Here is a 24,142-nt window from a genome sequence, read left to right on the forward strand (position 1 = left end):
TGGTGGTGGTTTGTTTTTGTTTTTTAAATTCTGTTGCCTGGGTATTTGTTTCCTTCCACATTTTCCTCCCTTATTTTAGTCTTTCTTGTTCAAGTGGCCGACTTTGCTAAATGGGCATTGACACTTAGTGCTTAGCTTGTATTTCAGAATTTAACTATAGGAAGCTGTCCAGTGACAGGAGGGTGAGCTAGCCTTATGATCAGCTAGATGCCAGGATGAGGCGATAGTGCCTGTACTAGGTACCTTAAATGCCCCAGGCAACTCTTATACTTCATTACAGAAGAACCTTCCAGTTTTTACCTAGGAAAAGTGCCTGGCTTTGGACGAAACTTTGCCAGAGGGTGGGGGGATTCTGTTCTGCGTATGACCATTCCCTACATGAAGCCCGAGCTCCCAACTCGGCAGGCTTCATCATTGTCCTCTGAAAGTAATCTCCAGTTTTCCATGCTTACATGTTTTTCCTGTTCCCATTAGGCCTTTTAATAACCCACCAGAGCCCCATCTCTTCTGGACTCATCCCAGCCCTATTATAGCTCGATATCCAAAATTTCTGGTCCATGTCTTCAATTTGAATGTGACCATATGCTTATTTTGGGCAGAAACCGTATTTTTGTAATCTTGGCACTTAGGATAAAGCTTGTACGTAGTGGGTATTCAGAACATGTTGTATTGTGTGAATTATATACTGCTTTGCATCTGTGCCTCTCTCCGTGAGGGACTGTTTACAAGTCATGTGCTCCAACCTCCCAAAACTCGTCGCTCTAAGGTTTATTGCCTTTCTCCTTGAAAACATCTTCAACTCCTAGAGGTCGGGTCTGTGCCCTGTTTTTCCTGTCTCCCTCCTGCATCCCACACAGTCTTTGTGTGACAAGTAGGCACTTAGTAAGATTGGCTAAATGACTGAATTGCAGTGGGAGGGACTAACTCCAATATGATTATAATTTCAGGTGCCTGTGACATTTGATGATATCTCCATCTACTTTTCCACTCCAGAGTGGGAAAAATTAGAAGAATGGCAAAAAGAGCTTTACAAGAATATCATGAAGGGCAACTACGAGTCTCTTATCTCCATGGGTGAGGCTAAGTTGGCGCCTTTTGAATGAGGGGACCCCAGCTCCACGGGGGCTTAGAGCAGTCCCTTTCCCTCCAGTGGTCCTCATTTTCCCTCTGTCCCCACACATTTCAGATTCTAGGTGCAAGCCAGAGATTTCCAGTTCACCCTTCCCAAGTAGGAAATCATAATCTCTCCTGCCAGTTCATTGGATGGAGAATGAAGCTCAGGGTTAGGGGTCTCCCAGTTGCAGTGGTTTCCATAGGTGTTCTTCACTTTGAAAGGGCCTTGTTCTCCCCCTTGAGGCAACTGTCCCTCTTCCTCAGTGAAAGTAGCAGGTGGGCAGTGCTAAAGTAGCACACATGCCTTTCCCATCACCTCTCCTCTCGTGTGCGTTCCCAAGAGATGTCATCCGTACAGGAGGGGAATGGAAGGGGAGGAGCGCTCTAGAATCTGAAACAAGTTCCCTGGGACTGTGGACCTCAAAGCCTACAATTCAGCCTTAATGGCAATTAGTTGTCATCCTCATTGAGCTCTTTGTCTTACCTCCTTTCCCTTCTTCCTCTCCTAGATTATGCCATGAATCAACCTGATGTCTTATCTCAGATTCAGCCAGAAGGAGAGCATAACACAGAGGAGCAGGCAGGACCAGAGGAGAGTGAGATTCCCACAGACCCCAGTGAAGGTAAGTAGGAGAGGAGATGATCCCGTCCTTGTCTCCCCTTCCTGGTCAGAGATGATGGCTCAGAACTAAGTAAGCAGGGCTTGGGGCTTCTAGAGCCTCTCCAATCTCAATCAGCTAGACCGTGAGTAACGCCTGACCCTCAGACACTTAAATAGGAGGGAGTATTAGAGATTGCCGGTCCGTGGCCTGTCCCCACGACTACCGCACCTCTGAGGGCTATTCATGGTGTTCCCTGACTGGTTCCCACACCTAATTGTCCGGTAAAAATTAACATCCTTAGATGGCAGGGGAAGCGGTAATGCTTTCCTGGAGGGAAGTGGCTTCAGTGAATATACACCGGGCGGGTCAGAAATGATGGGGGGCGGTGGGCATCCGCAGGGTCCCTCGGAGATGCACTTAACCGGCGGAGCCCAATGATGGCCACCTGGGCAAAGTGAACTTCACCTGGTTTGGGAGCCAGCTGTCATTAATGAGCCCTCCCTACTTTATTTGGTTGGCAGCTGCCTGCTGTTGTGTGCAAAGACTGCTCAGCCAAGTACAGTTGTAGTGTTTGTCTCAAGTCCCACCTCTGCGGTCAGAAAAAGCTCACCATTTCGTCCTTTGTTGGACAGAAAGCTCACAGAAAGTTCATCCTTCAGACCACTCTATTAGATGAACTTTTCTTGGAACCCACCCCCTCTCCCAGGCACTATTTTTTTTCTAGCGTTTCATTATGAAAATTTCTAAATAGAAAAGTTGAAATAATTTTACAGTGAACACCTAGATACCTACCACCTAGATTCTGTCACTAACAGTTTACACGTATTTATCCATCTCTGCATCCCTATCAATCCATCCTATTTTCAGTGTATTTCCAGTTCAATACACACATCAGTACATTTCCCCAGAGGGGCGCCTGGGTCATCTCAGTTGGCTTGGTGCCCAACACTTGATTGCGGCTCAGATCATGATCCCAGGGTTGTGGGATTGACCCCACACTCAGTGTGAAGTCTGCTTAAGATTCATTCATTCTCTCCCTCTCTCCCCCCCCTCCCTCCCTGTCCTCCTTTTCTTCCTTCCTCCCTCTGCCCCTCTCCCCTGCTTGAGTTCTCTCTCTCTCCTTCTTAAAAAAAAAAAAATTCCCCATATGTAGTTCAGTATGAATATCATTAGCCTAGAGTTCAATATATTTTTTTAAGTTTATTTATTTTGAGAGAGAGAGAGTACGAAGAAGAGCAGGGGAGGGGCAGAGAAAGAGAAAGATAGAATCTTAAGCAGGCTCCACACTGACAGTTCAGAGCCCAACACGGTGCTTGAACCCACGAACCATGAGATCATGACCTAAGCCGAAACCAAGAGTTGGACGCTTAACCGACTGAGCCACCCAGGCGCCCTGAGTTTTTTATTTTTAAATGTCTGTTTCTTTATTTTGAGAGAGTATGTGAACAGGCGAAGGGGCGGAGAGAGAGAGGGAGAGAGAATCTCAAGCAGGCTCCACGCTGTCAGCACTGAGCCCAGCGTGGGGCTTTATCTCCCAAACTGAGATCATGACCTGATCTGAAATCAAGAGTTGGACATTTAACTGACTGAGCCACCCATGCACCCCAACAGTCTCTGAATTTTGAAGAATGTATATATCTGCCACACATTATGTTACTCTACAGTCTCTGTGGGTGGTGGTATTAAGCAATCAAACAGGTTGAATTTGATGAACCTTCATATCATGGATCTAAGTAATGAATCTAAAATCATATCACAAAGATGGGTGACTCGATTACAGAAATTATTGGAAATTATGCCGTAGTTGATGTTATTGGCTATCTAACGTAGTTTTCAACCAGTATAAATCAGTGTGTCATCTTATTTTTGAGGATGAATGGAAAAGGTGTAAATAATTTGGTTTTATAATAATATGTGAAAATTTCATTTAGTTGCCATTTTGTCTATTTTTACCATGGCTTTTTTTTTTTTTTTTAATGTTTGTTTATTTTTGAGAGAGAGAGAGAGAGCGCAAGTAGGGAAGGATCAGAAAGAGGGAGACACAGAATCCGAAGCAGGCTCCAGGCTCCGAGCTGTCAGTACAGAGCCCGACGCGAGGCTCAAACTCACGAACCATGAGATCATGACCTGAGCTGCAGTCGGATGCTTAACCGACTGAGCCACCCAGGCGCCCCTTATCATGGTTTTTAAGGCTCCATTTGTGGGTGGTCAACCAAATGTATTAATACGTGTTTACGGAAAATTAACAAACAGTGTAAGCATTGAATTTCTTTAATGCTCTGGTTTGATTCCGTACAGTTTTAGCTTACATTGGTGATTATCAACCTAGGTACTTACTAGAACTTGAGGACAGGCTTCATATTATTTGGGCAGATCAATATATAGCATTTTTAAAACCCCCTCAGATGTGTCTCTACTTTAGAATCCTTTATATTTCCCCGCTTATAGATTTAATCATATATTCATGCCTTTTCATTCATTTAAGCTTATTTTCTTTGGTTGCTGAAATTGTCAACTTGGCAAGTGAGATGATTTTTAAATGGTTTCCCGTGTCTTTCCAGTACTGCCTCAGTACTTGTTTTCTTAAAAAAATATATGCTCCAGTCTATTCTGGGGGGTCCCCAAGGCCACCCCCAGGTTCGGTCCTTCACTAGGAGGACACGCAGGATTCAGCATAATGTCATGCTTAGGGCTGAGGTTTATTACAGCAAAAGGATACAAAGCAAAGCCAGGAAAGATAAAGGGTGCCCAGGGCAAAGTCTGGAGGGAACCAGGGGAACCTTCCAGAGTCCTCTCTCAGTAGAGTCTCACAGGACACATGCGGTTCCTCCAGCAGGGAGTTGTGACAACATGCACAGCATGTTGTCTCCCAAAGAAACTTAGAGACTTAGCATCCAAGGGTTTCACTGCGAGCTGGTCACATAGGCATCCTCTGCCTTGCATATTCCAAAGTTCTGGACTCCCAGAAGGAAAAGAAACGTTCAGCATAACCTCCACTGCACAAACAACTAGGCCAGGCGAAGCCCTCCTAACATTTGGGGGAAGTTTCCAATTGGTGTAGGTACGTAAACCTTGCAACAGGCGTTTCTGACGACAGGCAGGCTCAGGCTGTTGCCTTAACACAGGCCCAGCAGAGTTTTCTGCTCCTAACACACACACAAAATCCCGATTCCTTTCAGTGGGGAATAAACTGGTTATTAGGGTGCATACAAATACTAGGCAGAGGTACTCATTCTAGGCCACTTTAGTGACATAACTAATAAAATATCTTTTTGATAGATTATTGTCCATTTAGGTTTTGTTGTTGTTGTTGTTGTTTTAAAGTAATCTCTACACCCAACATGGGGCTTGAACTCACAATCCTTTGGTCTCATGACCCTGAGATCAAGAGTTGCATACTCTACAGACTAAGCCAGCCAGGCACCCCTCTTCCCTTAGAGTTCTAACCATTTAAATCCTATTTTCATCTTGTTCTAATGGAAACACTAATCATTTTTGTTTTGTTTGCTTTTTTTACTTTTGTGCAAGCAGCTTTTCTTCCATAAAGCAACATCATATTTTTAAAAATCAAGTTTAGGTGTGCCTGGGTGGCTCAGTTGGTTAAGCATCCAACTTTGCCACAGTTTGATCTCAGTTTGTGAGTTCGAGCCCTGCATCGGGTTCTGTGTCTCCCTCTTTCTCTTTCACTCTCTTTCTCTCTCTGCCCCTCCCCCCGCTTGCACTCTGTCTCTCTCTTTCTTAAAAATAAACTTTTTTAAACTTATTTTGGGGGCGCCTGGGTGGCGCAGTCGGTTAAGCGTCCGACTTCAGCCAGGTCACGATCTCGCGGTCCGTGAGTTCGAGCCCCGCGTCAGGCTCTGGGCTGATGGCTCAGAGCCTGGAGCCTGTTTCCGATTCTGTGTCTCCCTCTCTCTCTGCCCCTCCCCCGTTCATGCTCTGTCTCTCTCTGTCCCAAAAATAAATAAACGTTGAAAAAAAAAAATTTAAACTTTTACTTATTTTTGAGAGACAGAGAGCATGAATGAGGGAGGAGCAGAGAGAGAGGGAGACACAGAATCCAAAGCAGGCTCCAGGCTCCGAGCTGCAGCACAGAACCCGACGCAGGGCTCTAACTCATGAACTGTGAGATCATGACCTGAACCGAAGTCAGATGCTTAACCATCTGAGCCACCCAGGCACCCCTAAACAAATTTTTTTAATCAACTTTAACACACTGTATAATTTATTATTGTCAGTGTATTTATAGTGGAATAATTGATGGACTTCTAGAAACCTTAATCTTCTGAAATAATTTGGATTTTATCCATATTTCTCATAAAATAAAGCCCATAACGTATTGTTGTATTACATTTTAGAGCTTTAGAAAGAACTGTGCGTTATAATAAGAATATGTAGCTAGAATGGATTTGAGGATAGTAATGGTACCATGCGAGTCCCCTTCCTTTTTATGGCCAAATATCTTGGAATTAATGTTACATTCTGTCCCTATCACCATCATCTGAATCCGATGAAGGGAAAGAGAAATTGTTATACCTCCCTAGGGAATGGTCATGGATACCTATTGATGTGTTGGATAAAATTCCATACAATCAGTAGAGAAGAGTGGTGAATGGGAGAATACAGAAAAATATAATCTTGAGATTTTCTGAAATTCTTCTTTAACTCTATTATTAGGGCCAAGTGCAGGTCAGATGTGTGTGTGGGGGGGGTGGGGGGCATGGCCATTATTTGGTCACTAACGGTTTGAATATTGAACTCCCAAGTTTTTGCAATTCTTTGGAGAAAAACTACCCAAGAAGTTCCAATGGAATAGTTACTGAAAGTCCATTATCTTTGTCCTTCTTCTAGTTCAGAAGCCATGAACTCAAGCAATGATTCTAAAATGACCCAAAAGTAAAACAAATTCGTTTCTAAGTCTTACACTTCTGGGGAGATCTCCTTGGTCATGGTTTCAGGTGCATTGCCATTAGCCCCTGTCGATGCCTGTTGACCCTAGTCCAGTGAGGCCATCGTTTCCTATACAAACTCAGTGATTAAGGCACATCCCAGTATGATACCCCTTAGATTTTGCTTTATCCTGTTTGAAAACAAGAATCATCCTGGGAATGATAAAACTCTGAGGTTTTAACTCACACAAATACTTAAACACATTCACCTGGCAACGTTTCCATTCCACACCTGTTTCACAAAAAGTTTTTAAAAAATTTTTAATGTTTATTTATTTTTGAGAGAGAGATGACGGAGTGCAAAAGGGGAAGGGGCAGAGGGAGAAGGAGACACAGAATCCGAAGCAGGCTCCAGGTTCCCAGCTCCCAGCTCCCAGCTGTCAGCACAGAGCCTGACGCAGGGCGCGAACTCACAAGCTGCAAGATAGTGACCTGAGCCGAAGTTGGACGCTTAACCGACTGAGCCATCCAGGCGCCCCTCACAAAAGTTTTAAAAGAAAATTTTTATATTTTTACCAATGGTTGTTTCATGTATCAAGTATTGTTCGTTGTCTCCTTAAAAAGTCAGATCTCTGTACCATTTGTAACTCAGTTTATAATACCTTTGTATATATATCCCAAAATCTCAAGGTTCCAGCTCCTTTTTAGACGGCATGGGCCCTTACCTGTTTCACACAGACACACACACACACACACACACACAGACACACACACACACACACACACACTCACACACTCACACTCCAATTTCCTCATAGTTAAAATAATATTTAACTGGTGTAGACTTTAAATTTTTATATTTTCTTGTGATCAGCTTTTCTATTTTTAACTGCCTCTCAGACCTAGAACCTCAGCATTTTTTGACTTCCTCCTCATTGCTATTCAGGTTTTCTCTATTCTCTGACTTTTCCAAAGCCTGCTGCTTGCACGAACCTACGATTTGACTTTCATTTTATGTTTCTGTAAGTATCCACCGTTGGGACTCCGCAGGCCTGTGAGGAATGTGCTCTGAAAGTTGTGGTGGCCCGGCCGGCAGCTGCCATACTGTCACCATGCAGGTTTCTGTCTCAGGCCATCACAGTATTCATGTTCTGCTCCTTTCATTTCTGGTCCAAAAGGTTCTCCGGCTACACTCCCACCACTCCCACTCCAGCATAGGACATACCACAGTATTCTTTGCATTCTGTGACTGGAGTGCCGAGACCGAATTATTTAACAAAATCAGTATGTCGTTAGTTGTACTGATCTAGCTAAATGACCACAGGAACTTTTAGCATCATTATTCCACAGGAAAGGTTGGCTTCCTACAATTTCCCAAGTTCAGTGAAGATATACTTAGCCAGTGGGTTTTTTTTTTTTTTTTAATGTTTTTATTTATTTTTGAGACAGAGACAGAGCATGAGCAGGGGAGGGGCAGAGAGAGAGGGAGACACAGAATCCGAAGCAGGCTCCAGGCTCTGAGCTGTCAGCACAGAGCCCGGTGCGGGGCTCAAACTCATGGACTGTGAGATCATGACTGAGCCGAAGTCGGACGCTTAACCAACTGAGCCACCCAGGCGCCAGTGGGTTTTAATAAAGTGGAGAACTGGGTTGTTTTTTTACCCTTCCATAACTTTTATGGTTAGCTGCTGACAAAAGATTGGACAGAATCCAAATACCCATCAGTAGGGGACTCTTGAATAAACAATGGTATAGCTACCTAGTACAGCTCTAGAAAGGAATGAGAAAGATCTCTGTACATTAATTTATGTTTTATCTTTATTTTTGAGAGAGAGAGCGTGAGCAGGGGAGGGGCAGAGAGAGAGAGAGAGATACCAAATTGAAAGCAGGCTCCAGGCTCTGAGCTGTCGGCACAGAGTCTGACGCAGGGCTCAAACTCACACACTGAGATCATGACCGGAGCCGAAGTTGGATGCTTAACTGACTGAGCCACCCAAGCGCACTACCTCGTAATTATTTTATATAATTAAAAAAAAACAATTAGAATTTAAAAATCAAGCATAGGCTGAAATAATTAAACTATATAATTCATGTGTGACATAAATACATAAAATAGATTTCTTTCAAATGGCTTTAAAACATAATATTTGAGGTGCCTGGGTGGCTCAGTTGGTTAAGCATACGACTTCGGCTCAGGTCATGATCTGGTGTTTCGTGGGTTTGAGCCCTGCATTGGGCTCTGTGCTGACAGCTCAGAGTCTGGAGCCTGCTTCGGATTCTGTTTCCCTCTCTCTCTGCCCCTCCCTCACTCATGTGCTGTCTCTACCTCTCAAAAATAAATAAACATTAAAAAAAAGTTTTTTAATAAATAAAACGTAATATTTTAACTATATATCCCTAGAGGATATATAAAAGAGTCACAAAATAATCTCAAATCGAGTTCATATTTTTGTTTATAACGTTGCTATTATTTTGACACACGTCTTCAGATAAAGCAAAGATTATATTAATGTCATTAGGAACCAAAATTTTCAAGGTAAGGGAGAAAAGATACAAGTATAAAATGAAAGGCTTTAATGAAAGCCGTGTAATCTTATATATGAATCATGAATATGAACGTAAACTCATGACATTTTTTCTAAAAGGTATGTATTTCAATAGCTGTGTCCATTGAAAGGAGAAGTAACAACAACCTGTTAACTGTTGGCATCCTCGTCATCCAGATTGCGGTCTCTAAATTCTGTTTCTCAGATCAGTGATTGTGTGCGTGGAACAGGAAATGTCCAGGATGAACCTGGGATAGTCTGTCATGCCAGGAATGGAAGAAACTAGATGTCTGATGATATGAAAAGACATGGAGCCGCTCTGAAGAGGCTCCCACTGGCCAGAGAAGGCACAATTTGAGCAATGGATTGAAACTCATCGAATGTATTACAACCCCCCCCCCCGCCCCCCGCAAAAAAAAAAAAAGTCAAAACCACTTGAATCACATGTAGGGGTTTCTAAAGCACTGTTTTAAAAGTCTCGTAGTTTTGATGAATAGTTCATCCTCTGGATGTCTGAAAAGGACCCTCTTCGTTACACCTAGTCTGTCCCCTCCTGCTCTTTTCCATATATGTGTGTGGGTATAAAATCTGGAAGAAAAAAAGATATGGTTGGACTATGTTTAGTACATTTCAGCCTGTAGTTTAAAGCAGGAAGTTGGAAAGGCAACCTGCTGTGCGCACTAGAACCTGTATTTTCCTGGTCTTGCTGCATAACCTGAGAGTCTTTGGGGCCTTAGTCTTGTCCACCTCATATTTCTGCTGTAGGCACACCAAATTTCAGTGGACTCTAACTGACTTTAAAGGCACTGGGCAGAACAGTGAGTTCTGCTCACTTGCTACAAATAAAACCAGAACCTACCTACAGGGCTTTTTTGAGAAATAGTATAGTTTGAATTTGCTCTCTGTGCCTTCTCAGCTTGCCAGCTTGTCCTTTTAGGCCAAAAAAGGCCATATAGGCCTTGGCTCAAATAGCAAGCACAGCTGTTTCTGTACTGACCAAATGAGGCATGTTATGTGCAAAGCGTTGGGAGGCTGTTCTTTTTTTCTTTCCAGAAGAATCCACTAGGCCTGAGGGACTTGGAAATACTATTCTTCCCTCTCCTGGGGGTTCAGGGAACAATGAGCTGTATCATTTAATAGGCAAAAGTAATATGATCTTGGGGCGCTTGGGTGGCTCAGTCGATTAAGCATCTGACTTTGGCTCAGGTCATGATCTCGTGGTTCGTGGGTTCAAGCCCTGCATCGGGCTCTGTGCTGACAGTTCAGAGCTCAGATCCTGGAGCCTGCTTCAGAGTCTGTGTCTCCCTCTCTCTGTCCTTCCCCTGCTTGCTCTCTCTCTCTCAAAAATAAATAGACATTAAAAAAAAATTTTTTTTTTTAATTTTTTAAAGTACTATGATCTTTTAGAGCCTAGAACTGAGAACCTGAAAAGTATGTTTCTGAAGAGTCAGATCTGTGTTTAAATAGGCCTAAGTTTGTAATTCTGGGAATGTATTTGTTTTTTAATTAACATCTAAGAAAAACTTGTTGGTCAATCTTGTTTCTTCTGCCTTTTTCCTGCTACATTTTAAAGCAGACCTTTGATAATATGGCATTTCACCATACATACTTCCTTACTGGCAATTTATTTAACCTCTGGGGGCCCTCTCTACTGAAATGGAGAAAATATTCCCTGCTTTATTATTTCATTAAAAAGCTGTGAGAGGTGAAAACATTTTGGAAGTAAGAGTGCTAACAAAATGAAAGCACTACTGATTCTAGATTATGTCAGGGTGTCCTCTCCAAGGTAAAAACTCTGATTTGTTTTAAAATGAAAGTAGTGAGGGACACCTGGGTAGCTCAGTCGGTTAAGTGGGCAACCTTGGTTTTGGCTCAGGTCATGACTATCTCACAGTGTGTGGGTTTGAGCCCTGTGTCGGGCTCCCCGCTGGCAGTGTGGAGCATGCTTGGGATTCTCTCTCTCTCTCTCTCTCTCTCTCTCCCCCCTCCTCACTTGCCCTCTCTCTCAAAATAAATAAACTTAAAAAGTATTCTAGAAATGTGGGTGTGCCTAGGGCACTCATACTGTGTTGAAAAAAAAATGAAAATAGTGAATCAAGGGATGCTTGGCTGGGTCAGTCGACAGAGCATTTGACTCTTGATCTTGGGGCCACGAGTGAAAGTTTACTAAATAAATAAAAAGAAAGAAAATGGGTTTCAGTATACCATGTAAAAATACATAAATCAGGTTCTCTAGATGTATGCCTTTTTTTCAAAGGCTGGTTTAGTTTTGGTTTTCCAGTTGGAGATAAATATTTGGGCAAAACATAGTGTTCAGCAAGCCAACCCGATCATTTTCACTTTTGGAGTCAAGCCCTGAAGGCCATTCTCTTTTCCCCACAAATAGAGCCTGGCATTTCAACATCAGATATTCTGTCTTGGATCAAACAAGAGGAAGAACCCCAGGTTGGGGCCCCACAGGAGGCTAAGGAGAGCGACCCGCACAAGGGTGCCTATGCCGGTGAGTGAGGACTCGGGACATGCCCCCGTCCAGATTCTGCTCAGGCCAGGACTGACTGAGGAAGCGGCAGGTGGGGGGCGGGGGAGGGGGTGTTGTGGAGGCAAGGACGGGGAAGAAGACTGGGGAAAGGGGGAAAAGGACACACTCAAGTAGGTTAGAAATAATGAAATCAAAGTAAGATGAATTTTACGTGTGAAAACACACCCTTTTAAGTGTAAAGACAAAGTCGATTTGTTAGAGGGAGAAAGATAAGTGCCCACAGGATGGACCAAAAGTAGGAGGATGAGGAAAGACCGAAGACCATCTGAGGATTGTGTAGAAAGGATAGAACAAAAACAGGGGGAGGAGATGAGCCATAGAGACAAGAATGTCCTTGGAGAGGCGCAAGTGTTGACAAAGCTCTCCCGTGGGACAAAGTGATGGCAGAAGCAGCAAATAGCTTCCTTCCCAGAGATTTAGCACCATCTATATTTTGCCATCTGAATTGTAGAAGAGAATCCCAAGGTCAGAAGGAACCCATTCATATATATGACTTGATGCAGCCTGTTTTAAATATCTTTATGCCCTGTGTTCCATTAGACTCTAGGAAACAAATAAAAAATACCAGTTGGTGCTCTTCCAGATATTTATATCGGACACCTCCCCCCGCCCCAGGACTGGGCATGCCCACTGTTAAGTCTCCAGGGTGAGTGGGGTGGATGACTTCTATAAGAGAAATCAGGAGTTTGGAGAAGATCCATTAGTTTTCGTTTAGGTGCTTAGTTGCGGCCTCTAGCCAGTTGTGAAGCCGGAATTGGGCCTTGCAAGATTGGCGTGACATGGTCGGGTGTGATTTGGGAAGATGGGAAGAGACGGATGGAGGCTACAAAAGGGAGGGCAGAATGAGCAAAGATTCAGAGCCAGAAACGTGGACTGGATTTTCAGGTAAAGAGAGCTAATAGTCATGAAGCATTTATCTGGCCGACCGAAGAGAAGTAAGAGTAGATGAATGTGTCATTTTTAGGCCTTGTACCGGGAGTTGCCATCAGACGGCTGTTGACAGGGGTGACCCTGAGTCCTTTCTTTCAGATGAGGAGCTTGTCATCAAAGCTGAAGGCCTTGCCCGAGCCTCCCTGTGCCCCGAGGTTCCCGTCACCTTCTCTTCTCCACCACCGGCAGCGAAGGACACTTTTTCCGATGTGGCTTTCAAAAGCCAGCCGTCTGCGTCCATGGCACCTTTTGGACGTCCAGCCGCCGACCTGGCCGAAGCCTCTGAGGGACAAGTGACTTTCACGCAGTTGGGCAGCTACCCCCTGCCGCCTCCGGCCGGGGAACAGGTATTTTCATGCCACCACTGTGGCAAGAGCCTCAGCCAAGACATGTTGCTGACCCACCAGTGTAGCCACACAGGTGAGCACCCCCTGTCCTGTGCCCAGTGCCCTAAGCACTTTCCCCAGCAGGCCGACCTCAGCAGCAGCTCCCAGCCCCACGCCAGTGACACGCCCCCCACCTGCCCGCACTGCGCCAGAACTTTCACTCACCCGTCAAGACTCACCTACCACCTCCGGGTCCATAACAGCACCGAGCGCCCCTTCCCCTGTCCCGACTGCCCCAAGCGCTTCGCGGACCAGGCCCGGCTCACCAGCCACCGGCGAGCGCACGCGAGCGAGAGGCCCTTCCGCTGCGCGCAGTGCGGCCGGAGCTTCAGCCTGAAAATCAGCCTCCTGCTGCACCAGCGGGGGCACGCGCAGGAGCGGCCTTTCTCCTGCCCCCAGTGCGGCATTGACTTCAATGGCCATTCGGCCCTGATTCGCCACCAGATGATCCACACGGGCGAGCGCCCTTACCCGTGCACTGACTGCAGCAAGAGCTTCATGCGCAAGGAGCACCTGCTGAACCACCGGCGGCTGCACACGGGCGAGCGGCCCTTCAGCTGCGCCCACTGCGGCAAGAGCTTCATCCGCAAGCACCACCTCATGAAGCACCAGCGCATCCACACGGGCGAGCGGCCCTACCCCTGCGCCTACTGCGGCCGGAGCTTCCGCTACAAGCAGACGCTCAAGGACCACCTGCGCTCGGGCCACAGCGGGGGCTGTGCGGGCGACAGCGACCCCTCTGGACAGCCGCCCGACCCCCCGGGGCCGCTCCTAACTGGGCTCGAGACTTCTGGCCTGGGCGTTAACACCGAAGGTCTAGAGACCAGTCAGTGGTACGGGGAAGGGAGCGGAGGGGGAGTTTTGTAAATCTCGCTCCTTTCGCGTCCCTCCGCAGTGATCGCCGTGTGGCACGTCCGTGAGTTTGGGATCTTACACATTTGACTACACACACGCCGGAATTTGGAACTTGACAACATTACAAGAACACCACACTTTGAAACCCAGAAAGACCTGGAAAGGGACCCAGCATCCCGATCGTTTCGAAAGTATTACCTAAGCAGAAGTTGTATAAGAATGTTATATACGAATGTTGCAGAGAGGTTAGGGAGCAAGATTTGTCCTCTGGTAATCCATCACAGGGTCGTAAGGTAATAATGATTGTGGCTCTAGGTAGGAAGAGCCTCCAAAGTTCGAAGCCCGTCCTGTGGCATGAGAATGTCTCACTGAACCTCTGGTTAATTCCTTGATGGTGAGATGGTTGTTAGGAGGGAGTGCTGGAGCCTGGGTCGCGTATGCCCCTTCCTGATACCAGCTAAAATCTGCTCCTGTGCTGATGTACTGCCTCTCCCGAGATGAGAATTCAAGACTGCCTTCCTAGGTTTCCTAGATTAATTCTTCTAATACGTTTTGTTTAATATCGGGGAAGCAAGAAGCCTGACTTTAAAAGCTTCTTAAGGAGAACAGTTCCTAACTTTGAATAGTTTGATTTGAAGAGTTCAGGCTCTTTTTGGCATTTAAACTGCTAGGAGCCTTTGTGGAGGTCCTCGTTAAAAAAGCGGGAGCAGTGTCCTTAGGCCCAGCTTTAAAATCTAGAGAGCCCAGAGAAATGACAGAACAGCCTGAAATTTGTGCCTGAACCATGACATAAAAATTTATGTCAGATTTTCCTTATTTCCAAGCTAATAAGCTGGTTTTTCCGTTCCTGCTGTCTCATCTTCTTGACAGTCATCAGCAGAAAAGATCACGGCGCTTTCCAGAAGCGTTACGGAGTTTCAGAAAGTGCCCGTGGCTCTCAGCTTTCCTTTCCTCAGTAGTGAGATGATGGTGCTCTCCTGCAGCTTTCTTGAGTTATCAGTGTCTGCGCGCCCCTTCCGGCTCTCCCCATTGGCAGTGGGCAGACTGAAGGGCTTTGTGGGTCCCTGAGCACTAAGCACCAGTACAGACAAGGACAGCCCCTTCTTGCCTGTTCTGCTTTTAGGGACCTTGGCTCCCATGTGCTCAAGATCATTCAATCAGAGGAGGGCATCGGAGTGTGGTCCTGCTACTAAGTGGCTTTGCAGTGGGACATAAGTCCCTTTCCCTGTACAGACTGCAAATTTTCATCTGCAAAATGATGAGGCTGGTGGAAGGAAAAAAAGTGAAATTAACAAAGAAATTAACAAAACTCGTGGTTCATTTCTTCTGCCAAAATTCTATCTTTAACTCTGGCTTCTCTCCAGGCAAAGCCAAATAAGACCCCCCCAAATCCAAGCAGAGATGTTCTTGTTGAAACTTGACCGAACTCGATTTGTTTTATTCCGGCTGGGAGCCTGAGGTGGGAGAGACTGCCCTAAGTCTTGGGCTGTAATGCTGTTGATTCCTACCCTCTCTTGTTTCCCCTGAATCTTTCTCAGATGCCTGGAAACAAGGTCTGCAAGTACTTAGGACAGTTTCTTGATGAAATGATAAGGGAGGCACCCATTTTTCCCTTATCATCTAGCCCAGCCTTCACCCAGCCTAGCTATGCATAAACACACTAGGAAAAAGGTTTTGCCCTGGCTAGCTTTGCTCCTGGGAAGGCTCTGTCTGAACATGCTGCCCTTAGAGGACAATTGCATTTATGAAACATCTGCTCTGTGGCATTCACAATACCAGGGATCATGGGAGACCTAAGAATGAGTGTGAGACCCGATTCCCTGCCATAACTTATAGTCTGAAGGCAATGAGAAAATCCAGTGTAGAACAAACCAGGACAACTGATGAAAAGAACCCCAGCATATTGGGATTAGTGCTTTCTAGTTAGAATCTAGACCAATACTATAGGTAAATGTAGGGGCTCTGGGGCTCCCAAAGCCAGGGTTCCAGCTTCACTGGTGACCTACTAGGAACTTGGTGTGAGATCCAGCTCTGGTTTGAACCTTGTCTCCTCATTAAAGGAGACAAGAATCAAAGCACTACCTTTAGGTGGTGAGTTCCCTTTTCTGGAAGGATTTGAATATTTGCCTGGGTGTGCTAGAAAGGGATTCCTACATTAGGTGTGGTGCTGGTCTAGATAACGTCAGAAACTCTCTACTCAAAGATTTAACGAGGGTACAGAGCTTGTTAATGAGAGAGACCTGTGGGTTAAAATGCTACATATACATCACACAGTCTTTTCTGCAAGGAACTGTAGTCAGCAGGGACCCACACTCTGGCAAGAAGTTGAACACGGTTCAAATATCAATGAGGTGGTTCAAATGCCATGGCAATAGCCATGAAGCTGAATGACAGGGAATGGGCAGGGCCATGCCAGAAAGATGGAAGTCCGTGTTCTAATCCTCAGCCCCATACACACCAGGGGTTTTCGATTGTGCATTCTGGTCTCCTTTCCCTGCACCGATCCTCTAACAGGTAGAACTCCGGGCCAGCTCTAGAGTTTGTTTGCTTAAGATTCCTGAGCGGATGCATAAATGTATCGGTGGAAAACTTAAGTCCAACAGAAAGGTTTCAGAGTGTGGAGAAACTTGGTCCATCGAGGGCTCTTGAGAGAGACCATTTAACTGCAGTTGAAGTAGCTGAGGATTGGTTGTCATGACCAGGCAAGATAGGAAAGACGAGAACCCAGAAATGTGCTCTCCGTCAGTCTGCCCCTGGGCTAAGAGGTCTGTCACGTACAAATAGGCATATCCCCTTGGAGTAGATCCAGATACTGACTCTAACCAGATTCACTCTTTGCTTGCCAAGTTTTTCATCGTCACCATTAGATGAGCCTCTGTTTCAGCCACAGGTGTGAAAATAAATGGAAGTTGATTGCTTGTCTAGAAAGTGAAAGAAGACTCTGGTCCTTTCTGCTGGATATTTAATATTGGAAACACGGTAGCTGGGCTCTGGCTAGCGCAGTGCTTTACGTAACTAAGACTGCAAGGTTCCAGTGGGACACTGCTGGGCTGCTTTTTGGAGCGTTTTGGAAAGACTTGGGTGACCACGCCCATCTCAACCAGGATGAGATCGGATGGCTGCTTACTGGGGAATAACAAACGTTCACTGTCTCAGTCCGCAAAAACTTTGTTGATGATAAAGGACCCAGGTTCCTTTATTCATAACAAATGGGATGGAGAACCCAGTTTCTGCTCAGGTTTTCTCCGAGGAGAGTCAGAACGCCCTGGTCCTTCCCCCGCACCTTCCACCCCATATCGAAGCTTCTTAGGCAACAAAAAGCTGTCTGAGGGCTGCTCAATAGCAATGAGTCAAAGCAAGTCTCTCCCCAAATGGCTCTTATAGATGAGGAACTCTGTTATCATCAGATAGGTTTCTTCTGTGTGTTTGGTGGATGCTTTGACCCTGTTCCGTTAACTCTACAAACTCACAGGGTCTATACATAGGACCTCCTTTGAGTAGGGAAGTACCAGGTTCTTTAAGCAAAAGAACCTCAAGTTAGGTCAAACTGGCAGGGAGGGGAGGAGGGGGAGGGGGAAGTGCACAGCGCCTTAACTGAAGGACACACGTGGATTAGTAGAGCTTAATGGGCACAGACTCTGAGTCAGACCTGTATTCAAGTCCTAGCATCATCAGAAATATCATAACATATGCTATGTAACCATCATGAGCCTAGTTTCCTTATCTGTAAAATGGAATGACATCTAGGTCTCAAGAGGGTTTGGGGCTTACAGGAAAAGGAAGCCCATGTGAAGTGCTTAGCTCAGAGCCTGCCAACACAGGGGTCAGTACGGGAACTGTCCAGAAAGGTTACGGGACCGACTGGAGAGACGATCCTAAGTCTGGGCTGCTCTACAGAAGCACTTAATTGCCTGATGTCTCAGCTTTTTGACCGCCATCTTTTGCTTCTGTTTAACCTGTTCTTGTATTCTGTCTTTCCTGTACCTCCTGGTTCCCACAGGTTTCTGTGTACCTTGACCCCACGTGGCTCTGATTCTTTTTTTTCTTCAGATTCTAAAGCCTGCGATGTGGCCCAGCTCCCCTTTCTACACCAGGTCACACAGGTTTCCAGCCAACCCTTGGACTGGCTGCCCTTGGGTTGCACGCTCATCTTGGTTCGGTCAGCTGTGGTCGGGAGGAAACGTCCTGTGCTTCCTGCGCCAGGGTCTGTGGGCCTGGGAATGGGCAAACGGTGGCACAGGGTTGTATTTCTGGCACCACCAGGACAGGGGACAGTCTCTGTTTAAAAACGTCTACTTCATTAGGACTTTAATAGACCAGAGCTTATTGTCCCCATCATAAGGGAACTAGAAGGTACTATTTATGTATCTTGCAACATGAGCAATCTCTTACCTTCTAAGGTGTTAACTCCTCCCTTTCTGGCCCCACTCTAGTTTCTTTTCAAATGTGTAACTCTGGCCATGATCCTATATATACGCATACACAATGACTTCTGTCAGCTAGGTCACGTTGCCTCTTCAAAACAAAAAAGTATTTCACCCCTAGAGCCAATCAACCACTAAAGGAGGCAGAGAGATACGGCCCAATCAGAGAAGCCTCAGAAGCAGTGTGCTGCAGTGCTCTCAAAACTGCCAGGTACATTTGAAATATTTGATAAAGTCTCATTGAGCTATATGGCTTTAATAGCAAAGCCATTATTTACTGTAAAATCTTGAAACTGGTCTAAAAAGTGAGCTAATAACCAAGAACACGGGCCATATCCTGTTTCGTATCCCTCACGGGCCACGTGCTGATAGGGACGTGGGTGTTCAGTGCATAATCATCCAGTGGAAAGACCACCTGAGCAGGAGTTAAAAACGGGATTCTGGCCTAGCTGAACACTGTTTACTTGATAGGGAGCAAGCACTTAATTTGTAGGTCTCATCTTCCTAATTCTAATATGCAGACAGAACACGATGGTTCTTCCAACTCCAAAATCGTGGAATTTAAACATTTTACATCTGGGTCCTGTTTTCCTTGTCTGGTTTCTCCCCAGATTCTGCCCTGTTGAGAGATTGCATCTGACACAGTAGAATAAACACCTTGGAGAGGTGTGCATTCTTAGACTCCTAACCGTATTATAATTACTCCAAAGCCATACAAACTGACAAAATTCCAGCAAAACTATAACATTTTGTTTTAAATACACAGTACACATTCGACTGCGTTTTACTTAAAGCACAGGAAAACAAAAAGAAGGCATACCAAAATAACAATGATGGATCTAGGGTGCTGGGGCCATTCAGTGGTTCTTTTTGGAAAGTGGTTCTTCCTCCCCGTGTTTGTAATGTAAAATACTTTATGTCCAGCATCTATAATGCTTTTATAAGAATAAGGCTTATCGTAATGAAAAAGTTCTTGGAAAGGAAGTCAGGAGGCCAGAGTTTGAATCTCATTTTGTTTTTCTCATTCCTAGTATGAGGATAATGCCCACTTTACTAACTTTACATAGGTCACTCAAATGAGGAAAGGTCTTTGAAAGCACTTTGAAACATACTGCAGGCCTAAGAAAGTGTTGACATCGAGGCAGAATTACTTGTTGACCAGTTAAACAATTTCCTGGATGTTGTTGGTGCATCTTTTCGTTCAAGGCCAGGCAGCGGTTGTTTCTTCGCTTCCAGTCTGCCTGCCTGTGCTGGGGAGAAGCTGGCCCGAGACGGCAATTTGGGAAGCAGTGGGAAGAACAGTATGTGTGAGCAGAGACTGAAAACAAAGCTTGATGCAGAAAGTGTCAGACCTATCTATATAATGCGTTCACTTCTACCAGCAACTTATGCCAGATAACCAGTTTGATGTATATGAGGAATTGTAACAAATTAGAAAGGCGGGCACATTACTGGAGAGACCGGGCTAAACAGGCTGAATTCAAAATCAAGGAAGTACAGAAAGCAGTCTACATACAGCAGTTCTTGGCGTTGAATTGAAGTTGTAAAAAAATTGTGTAAGGGAAACAATATCTACAAGCCAAGCTCACTGAGTAAACAGCAGGATAAAAACAATGGACAAGAATAGTTCAATCAGTCCCATGTTTATTAGCCAATAAGTACTAATTCGGGATGCTCATTGCCACAGGGTGATCCTGTAAGGCGGAGACAGGCACACTGTTTTGATCTCGGCTGAACGTGAGACGAAGCCGGGGACCTTAAAAAATAAATTTGTGCCAGGGCCCACCCTGGCATGGTCTAATTTGCCTGGGGTGGAGCCTGGGTGTTTTGTTTTTTTTTTTAAGTCCCCCCCCCCCCCCCCCCCCCCGCGATTCTAATGTGCCTGCAAGTTTAGAAGATCCTAGAACAAGAAAGTGAATTCTTGGACTGGAGATGAGCAGTTAGCCTGCTTTACTGGAGCAGGGAGCTGTGGATCGGAGATTCATAAAGGGTCACTGAATCCACAACGGGCCGTCCTAATTTCGTAGGAAGTAAGGCCATGGGCATGGTGGTTGAAAAAGTTCTGACTGATCGCAGTCGGTAGGACCTCTAGAGGCCGCGGGAAAAGCCGCATTCTCTCTGCTGCGCCCACTGCGGGCTCTGGCCAGAGAGACCGGGTGTGTGACACACTGTCAGCATACCGGATGAGCCCAGATGGGATCCGTTCTGGTGCCTGCAGTGTACCCTGACTCGCATTGTGACACTAGCAGTTTGATGAAGAATGAAAAGGGATCTTGGTGATGTCCTTACCGGCTCGGCTTTAACAATAATACGGGGTTTCACACCTTATTTGTCGCATTTAGGAAAACCAGTATTAACTCTGTAGGAGCACTGGACTTCATTTGGAATGAATTTTGACCATTTTTAGTAATCAAATCCACACTTAAAAGTTGAAGTGACGCCCGTCGGGAGGATTCAAGAGAACATACTGCGATTGTCAATTTACCAACACAAAACCTGTCTTCTGCATGCACAGAGTTTCTAAGCCCTGGACACCTGTCGCAGTAGAACTGTTGAGTAGCTAACTCAGGCACCCAAGCAATCACATATTTATTGACACTGAGCAAAGTACCGTAGTCATTAAGAACTGAAGAAGAGCCAGGGAACTTCACTCATCTGCTGTGCCAAGACTTGTAAAGAAGGTGACGAAATGCCTACTTGAAGTAGGCTAAGAATAAACTCAGGAGGGAAAAAGTAGTATTTTCTCTAAACTTTCTGCAAAGCAGGAATTCTCAGAAGTTAGTGAGAAAGAGGGAATGTGTGTGTGCATGCACGCACACACTGAAGTTTGAATAAAAACGTTGGCAAAGGTGGGTCTGAAAGGGCAAGTATGTTGGAAACTCATTAGCGAGAGCAAACTGACCTTAAAACTCTAGAATACAAAACATTTTGCTGTGACCCTCCCATCAGCACTCTGCCTCTTTAAGTAGCCGGAGCTTTATCACCTCGCCCCGCAGGGCCCGCCCCTCCATAAGCCCTGCCTGATTTTTAGTCACACTTAGGATATCAGCGACTTTTTTTTTTTTTTTTCAACGTTTATTTATTTTTGGGACAGAGAGAGACAGAGCATGAATGGGGGAGGGGCAGAGAGAGAGGGAGACACAGAATCGGAAACAGGCTCCAGGCTCTGAGCCATCAGCCCAGAGCCTGACGCGGGGCTCGAACTCCCGGACCGCGAGATCGTGACCTGGCTGAAGTCGGACGCTTAACCGACTGCGCCACCCAGGCGCCCCCTGGATATCGGCGACTTTGACACCCACAGGTTACCCTTCCTTGGAGGTTGGCAGCACTAGAGCCTAACGTGAAGACAGGAAGTTGTCACCACAGACACGCCAGCGGGTGAGGGGACCTGCCGCTGCTCTGTTCTCCTTCCCGTGGGTTACACTGTAGGCCCTAAGCCTGCTTGGTAAATTAGGCGTGGGGAGACAACCGAGATAGGAGTGCAAATCCGGTTACCGTGTTGGCTTCGCTGAGTGAATCTGGAGGTTCCCTTCAAATAAAGCTTGTGGTTGTTGAAGGGGTGTGGAGCGCATGGGGGCAGCAGGAATACCTAGGAAGTGATAGACACACGTGTTGGGATTCTCCGGAGAAAAAGAACTAAAAGGGTATATGGAGATACATTCTAGGAATTAGCTCATGCATTTACGGAGGTCCCGAAGTCCTATGATCTGCCACTTGCAAGCTGGAATACCAGGAAGGCCAGCTGTGCAATTCATTCTGAGTCCAGAGGCCTAAGAACCCAGAGAGGTGATGTCCAAGGGCGGGAGGAGATAGATGTCGCAGCTCAAGGAAGGAGTTAATCTGCCCTTCCCCTGCCTCTTTGTTTTATTCAGGCCCTCAATGACTTGGATGAGGGCATCTTCTCCATAATCAGTCTACCAATTCAAATGCTAATTTTTTTCTGGAAACACCCTCCTAGGCACACCCAGAAATAATGTTTTACCAACCATCCGGCCATTCTTGGGCCCGACCAAGTTGGTGTGTAAAATGACCCATCACCACACATAAATGTTCTGGCATTTATGAATGCCCTCTCCTTTGGCCTCTCCCACATCCTCTGGTTCAGCATCTATCACTTCAAACGCCCTGGCCAGAGCAGTAGTTATGGAACTTCTAGTGAGGAGATGAAAAGCAGTTCCCACCAGAGAGACAGAGGGTCCACAGCCTGGGTCTCCTTCCCTCACAAGAGCTGTTTATTAACAACGATACTTGACATTTTATAATCCACATTGTCCAGCTGCTTACTCTGCCCCTCAATAATTTAAACTGCCTCTTGGTTACCCAGTGACTCAGAGAAACAGGTCTAATGACCAGACAGCCCTCCCAGTATGAGATCTCCCCGCCTTCCTAGCACAGCCCTCAGCCCCATCAGGCCATCGGTCACTGGAGTACCCATCAGAGGGTCTGTGGGCAGTGCTGCTCCAGCAGCCCCTTCCTCGGGCCCTTCTTGTTTTCCTTTTGGGAGGTGTCCCTGATCCATTCTCCCCCACCCCGCCCTGCCTCCCCTTCCCTCCCTCCCACCCAGCTGTAGCTACCACTGGTTTTTGTGGCCTGTGGTCACCAGGCATGGTGGTTCTAGAATAATGCTGGTACAGTGAAAGCTGTACATTTAAATTCTGTTTGAGTTCAGTAGCTTTGAGCTTATCATGCAGGGAATAGAACCTTCACTAGCCTGTAAGCTCCTTGAGGATACGACTGTCCACAAGATACTCGTTCTGTATCTGGAAAGGGTGTCTAACAGAGAAACCACTTGATAATTATTCATCGGAATATGATGCTGTAAGCACAGGTCTCACCTGGGCCGACAATGCCCTTTATTTTACTAAGTGCAATAGGACCACAGGGTACCAGTCTGGGGTGATTCTGTGGTAGGCCTGCCTCTACACAGGGCAGTAAGTAGCTTCGGAGATCTTGGTCTTTAGAAGAGAAGAACCAGTCCTTTAAAAAGACAAAGTAGATACAATTTTAAGGATAATTGTAAGACATCTTTGGGGGGTAACTACCTTAGTTGGGTGCCTATTATGTGCTAAGCACTGTTCTCGTCTCATTTGATTTTACAGCTGTGGAGTAGACCTTTGCTTCATTTCTATAGGAAGAGACTGAGGGGAAGGTCAGAAGTTAAAACTGCTCACGGTCACAGCTAGCGAGTGGTGATTTTGGAACTTAAACTCAGGTATATCCAACTGCAAAGCCCACCCTCTGCCTAAGCAGTACCGGGCACATAGAAGCTGCTCAGTAAATATTTGTGGAATGAATGAGTGAATTTCCCCCTCACCCTAACCTCCATCAGCCTACCAGGGCCTCCCCCTGGTTCCTCCTCTGATTTAGCTTGACGTTTCAAAGTGATGTTGACCTATATTTAAAGGTTTTGGAAGAGGCTGCTATTAAAATACGGTGCACCTTACCTGGGAGGAAGAGTTCGGCCCTCTTCTGACACGTTGGCCCAGATCACTTCTCTGTCATCCAGACCAATGCAAAGGCCTGGAATTGGTCGCGGTAAATTTGGATTGGGAAGAGGGAGAGTGGGAGGTAAAGCCCGTGAAGGAACGAGGGAAGGGGAAAGGCCAGAAGGTACAGTCCGCAGGCAGTTACTCTTGCAAATTTTTCAGTAGGGTCAGACACCATTTCCCTTGGGGATGCCCAATACATATTTGCAGCATTAACAGAAATCGGGACCCGGCATTGTTTGGGACTCTGGGGCCAGGCATCCCGCACGCAGGGATCCAACGAGCATATCCACCCAGGGCCACCTGGGGGGCGGCGGTGGGCGTGGCCCAGGCCCCGAAGTGGCCCCCGCCGGTCCCCGCGGGCGGGCAGGAGCT

The 24,142-nt window shown here is 46.1% G+C and overlaps 1 protein-coding gene and 1 long non-coding RNA gene across 4 annotated transcripts in view; one reads left to right on the forward strand and one right to left on the reverse strand.

Annotated features, from left to right (window-relative positions):
• ZNF398 (zinc finger protein 398) overlaps positions 1-21,133 on the forward strand; it is a 34,742-nt gene extending 13,609 nt beyond the window's left edge. For all 3 annotated transcript variants that reach the window (XM_045496057.1, XM_045496055.1, XM_045496056.1), the window contains exons 3-6: positions 948-1,074; positions 1,623-1,736; positions 11,534-11,647; positions 12,716-21,133. In XM_045496057.1, coding sequence (XP_045352013.1) covers positions 1,041-1,074; positions 1,623-1,736; positions 11,534-11,647; positions 12,716-13,869 — 1,416 coding nt within the window. In that variant the 5' untranslated portion in view covers positions 948-1,040 and the 3' untranslated portion in view covers positions 13,870-21,133. The remainder of the gene's footprint in view (positions 1-947; positions 1,075-1,622; positions 1,737-11,533; positions 11,648-12,715) is intronic.
• Positions 21,134-21,697: 564 nt separating this feature from the next.
• LOC123607073 lies at positions 21,698-24,070 on the reverse strand. The gene is made up of 3 exons (XR_006716635.1): positions 23,726-24,070; positions 23,117-23,258; positions 21,698-21,870 (listed from the first exon to the last, which is right to left on the reverse strand). It is a non-coding gene; the product is annotated as an uncharacterized LOC123607073 (long non-coding RNA).
• Positions 24,071-24,142: the final 72 nt, after the last annotated feature.

Source organism: Leopardus geoffroyi, chromosome A2 (assembly GCF_018350155.1).
Source record: "Leopardus geoffroyi isolate Oge1 chromosome A2, O.geoffroyi_Oge1_pat1.0, whole genome shotgun sequence".
In the NCBI taxonomy this organism is placed as follows: domain Eukaryota; kingdom Metazoa; phylum Chordata; class Mammalia; order Carnivora; family Felidae; genus Leopardus; species Leopardus geoffroyi.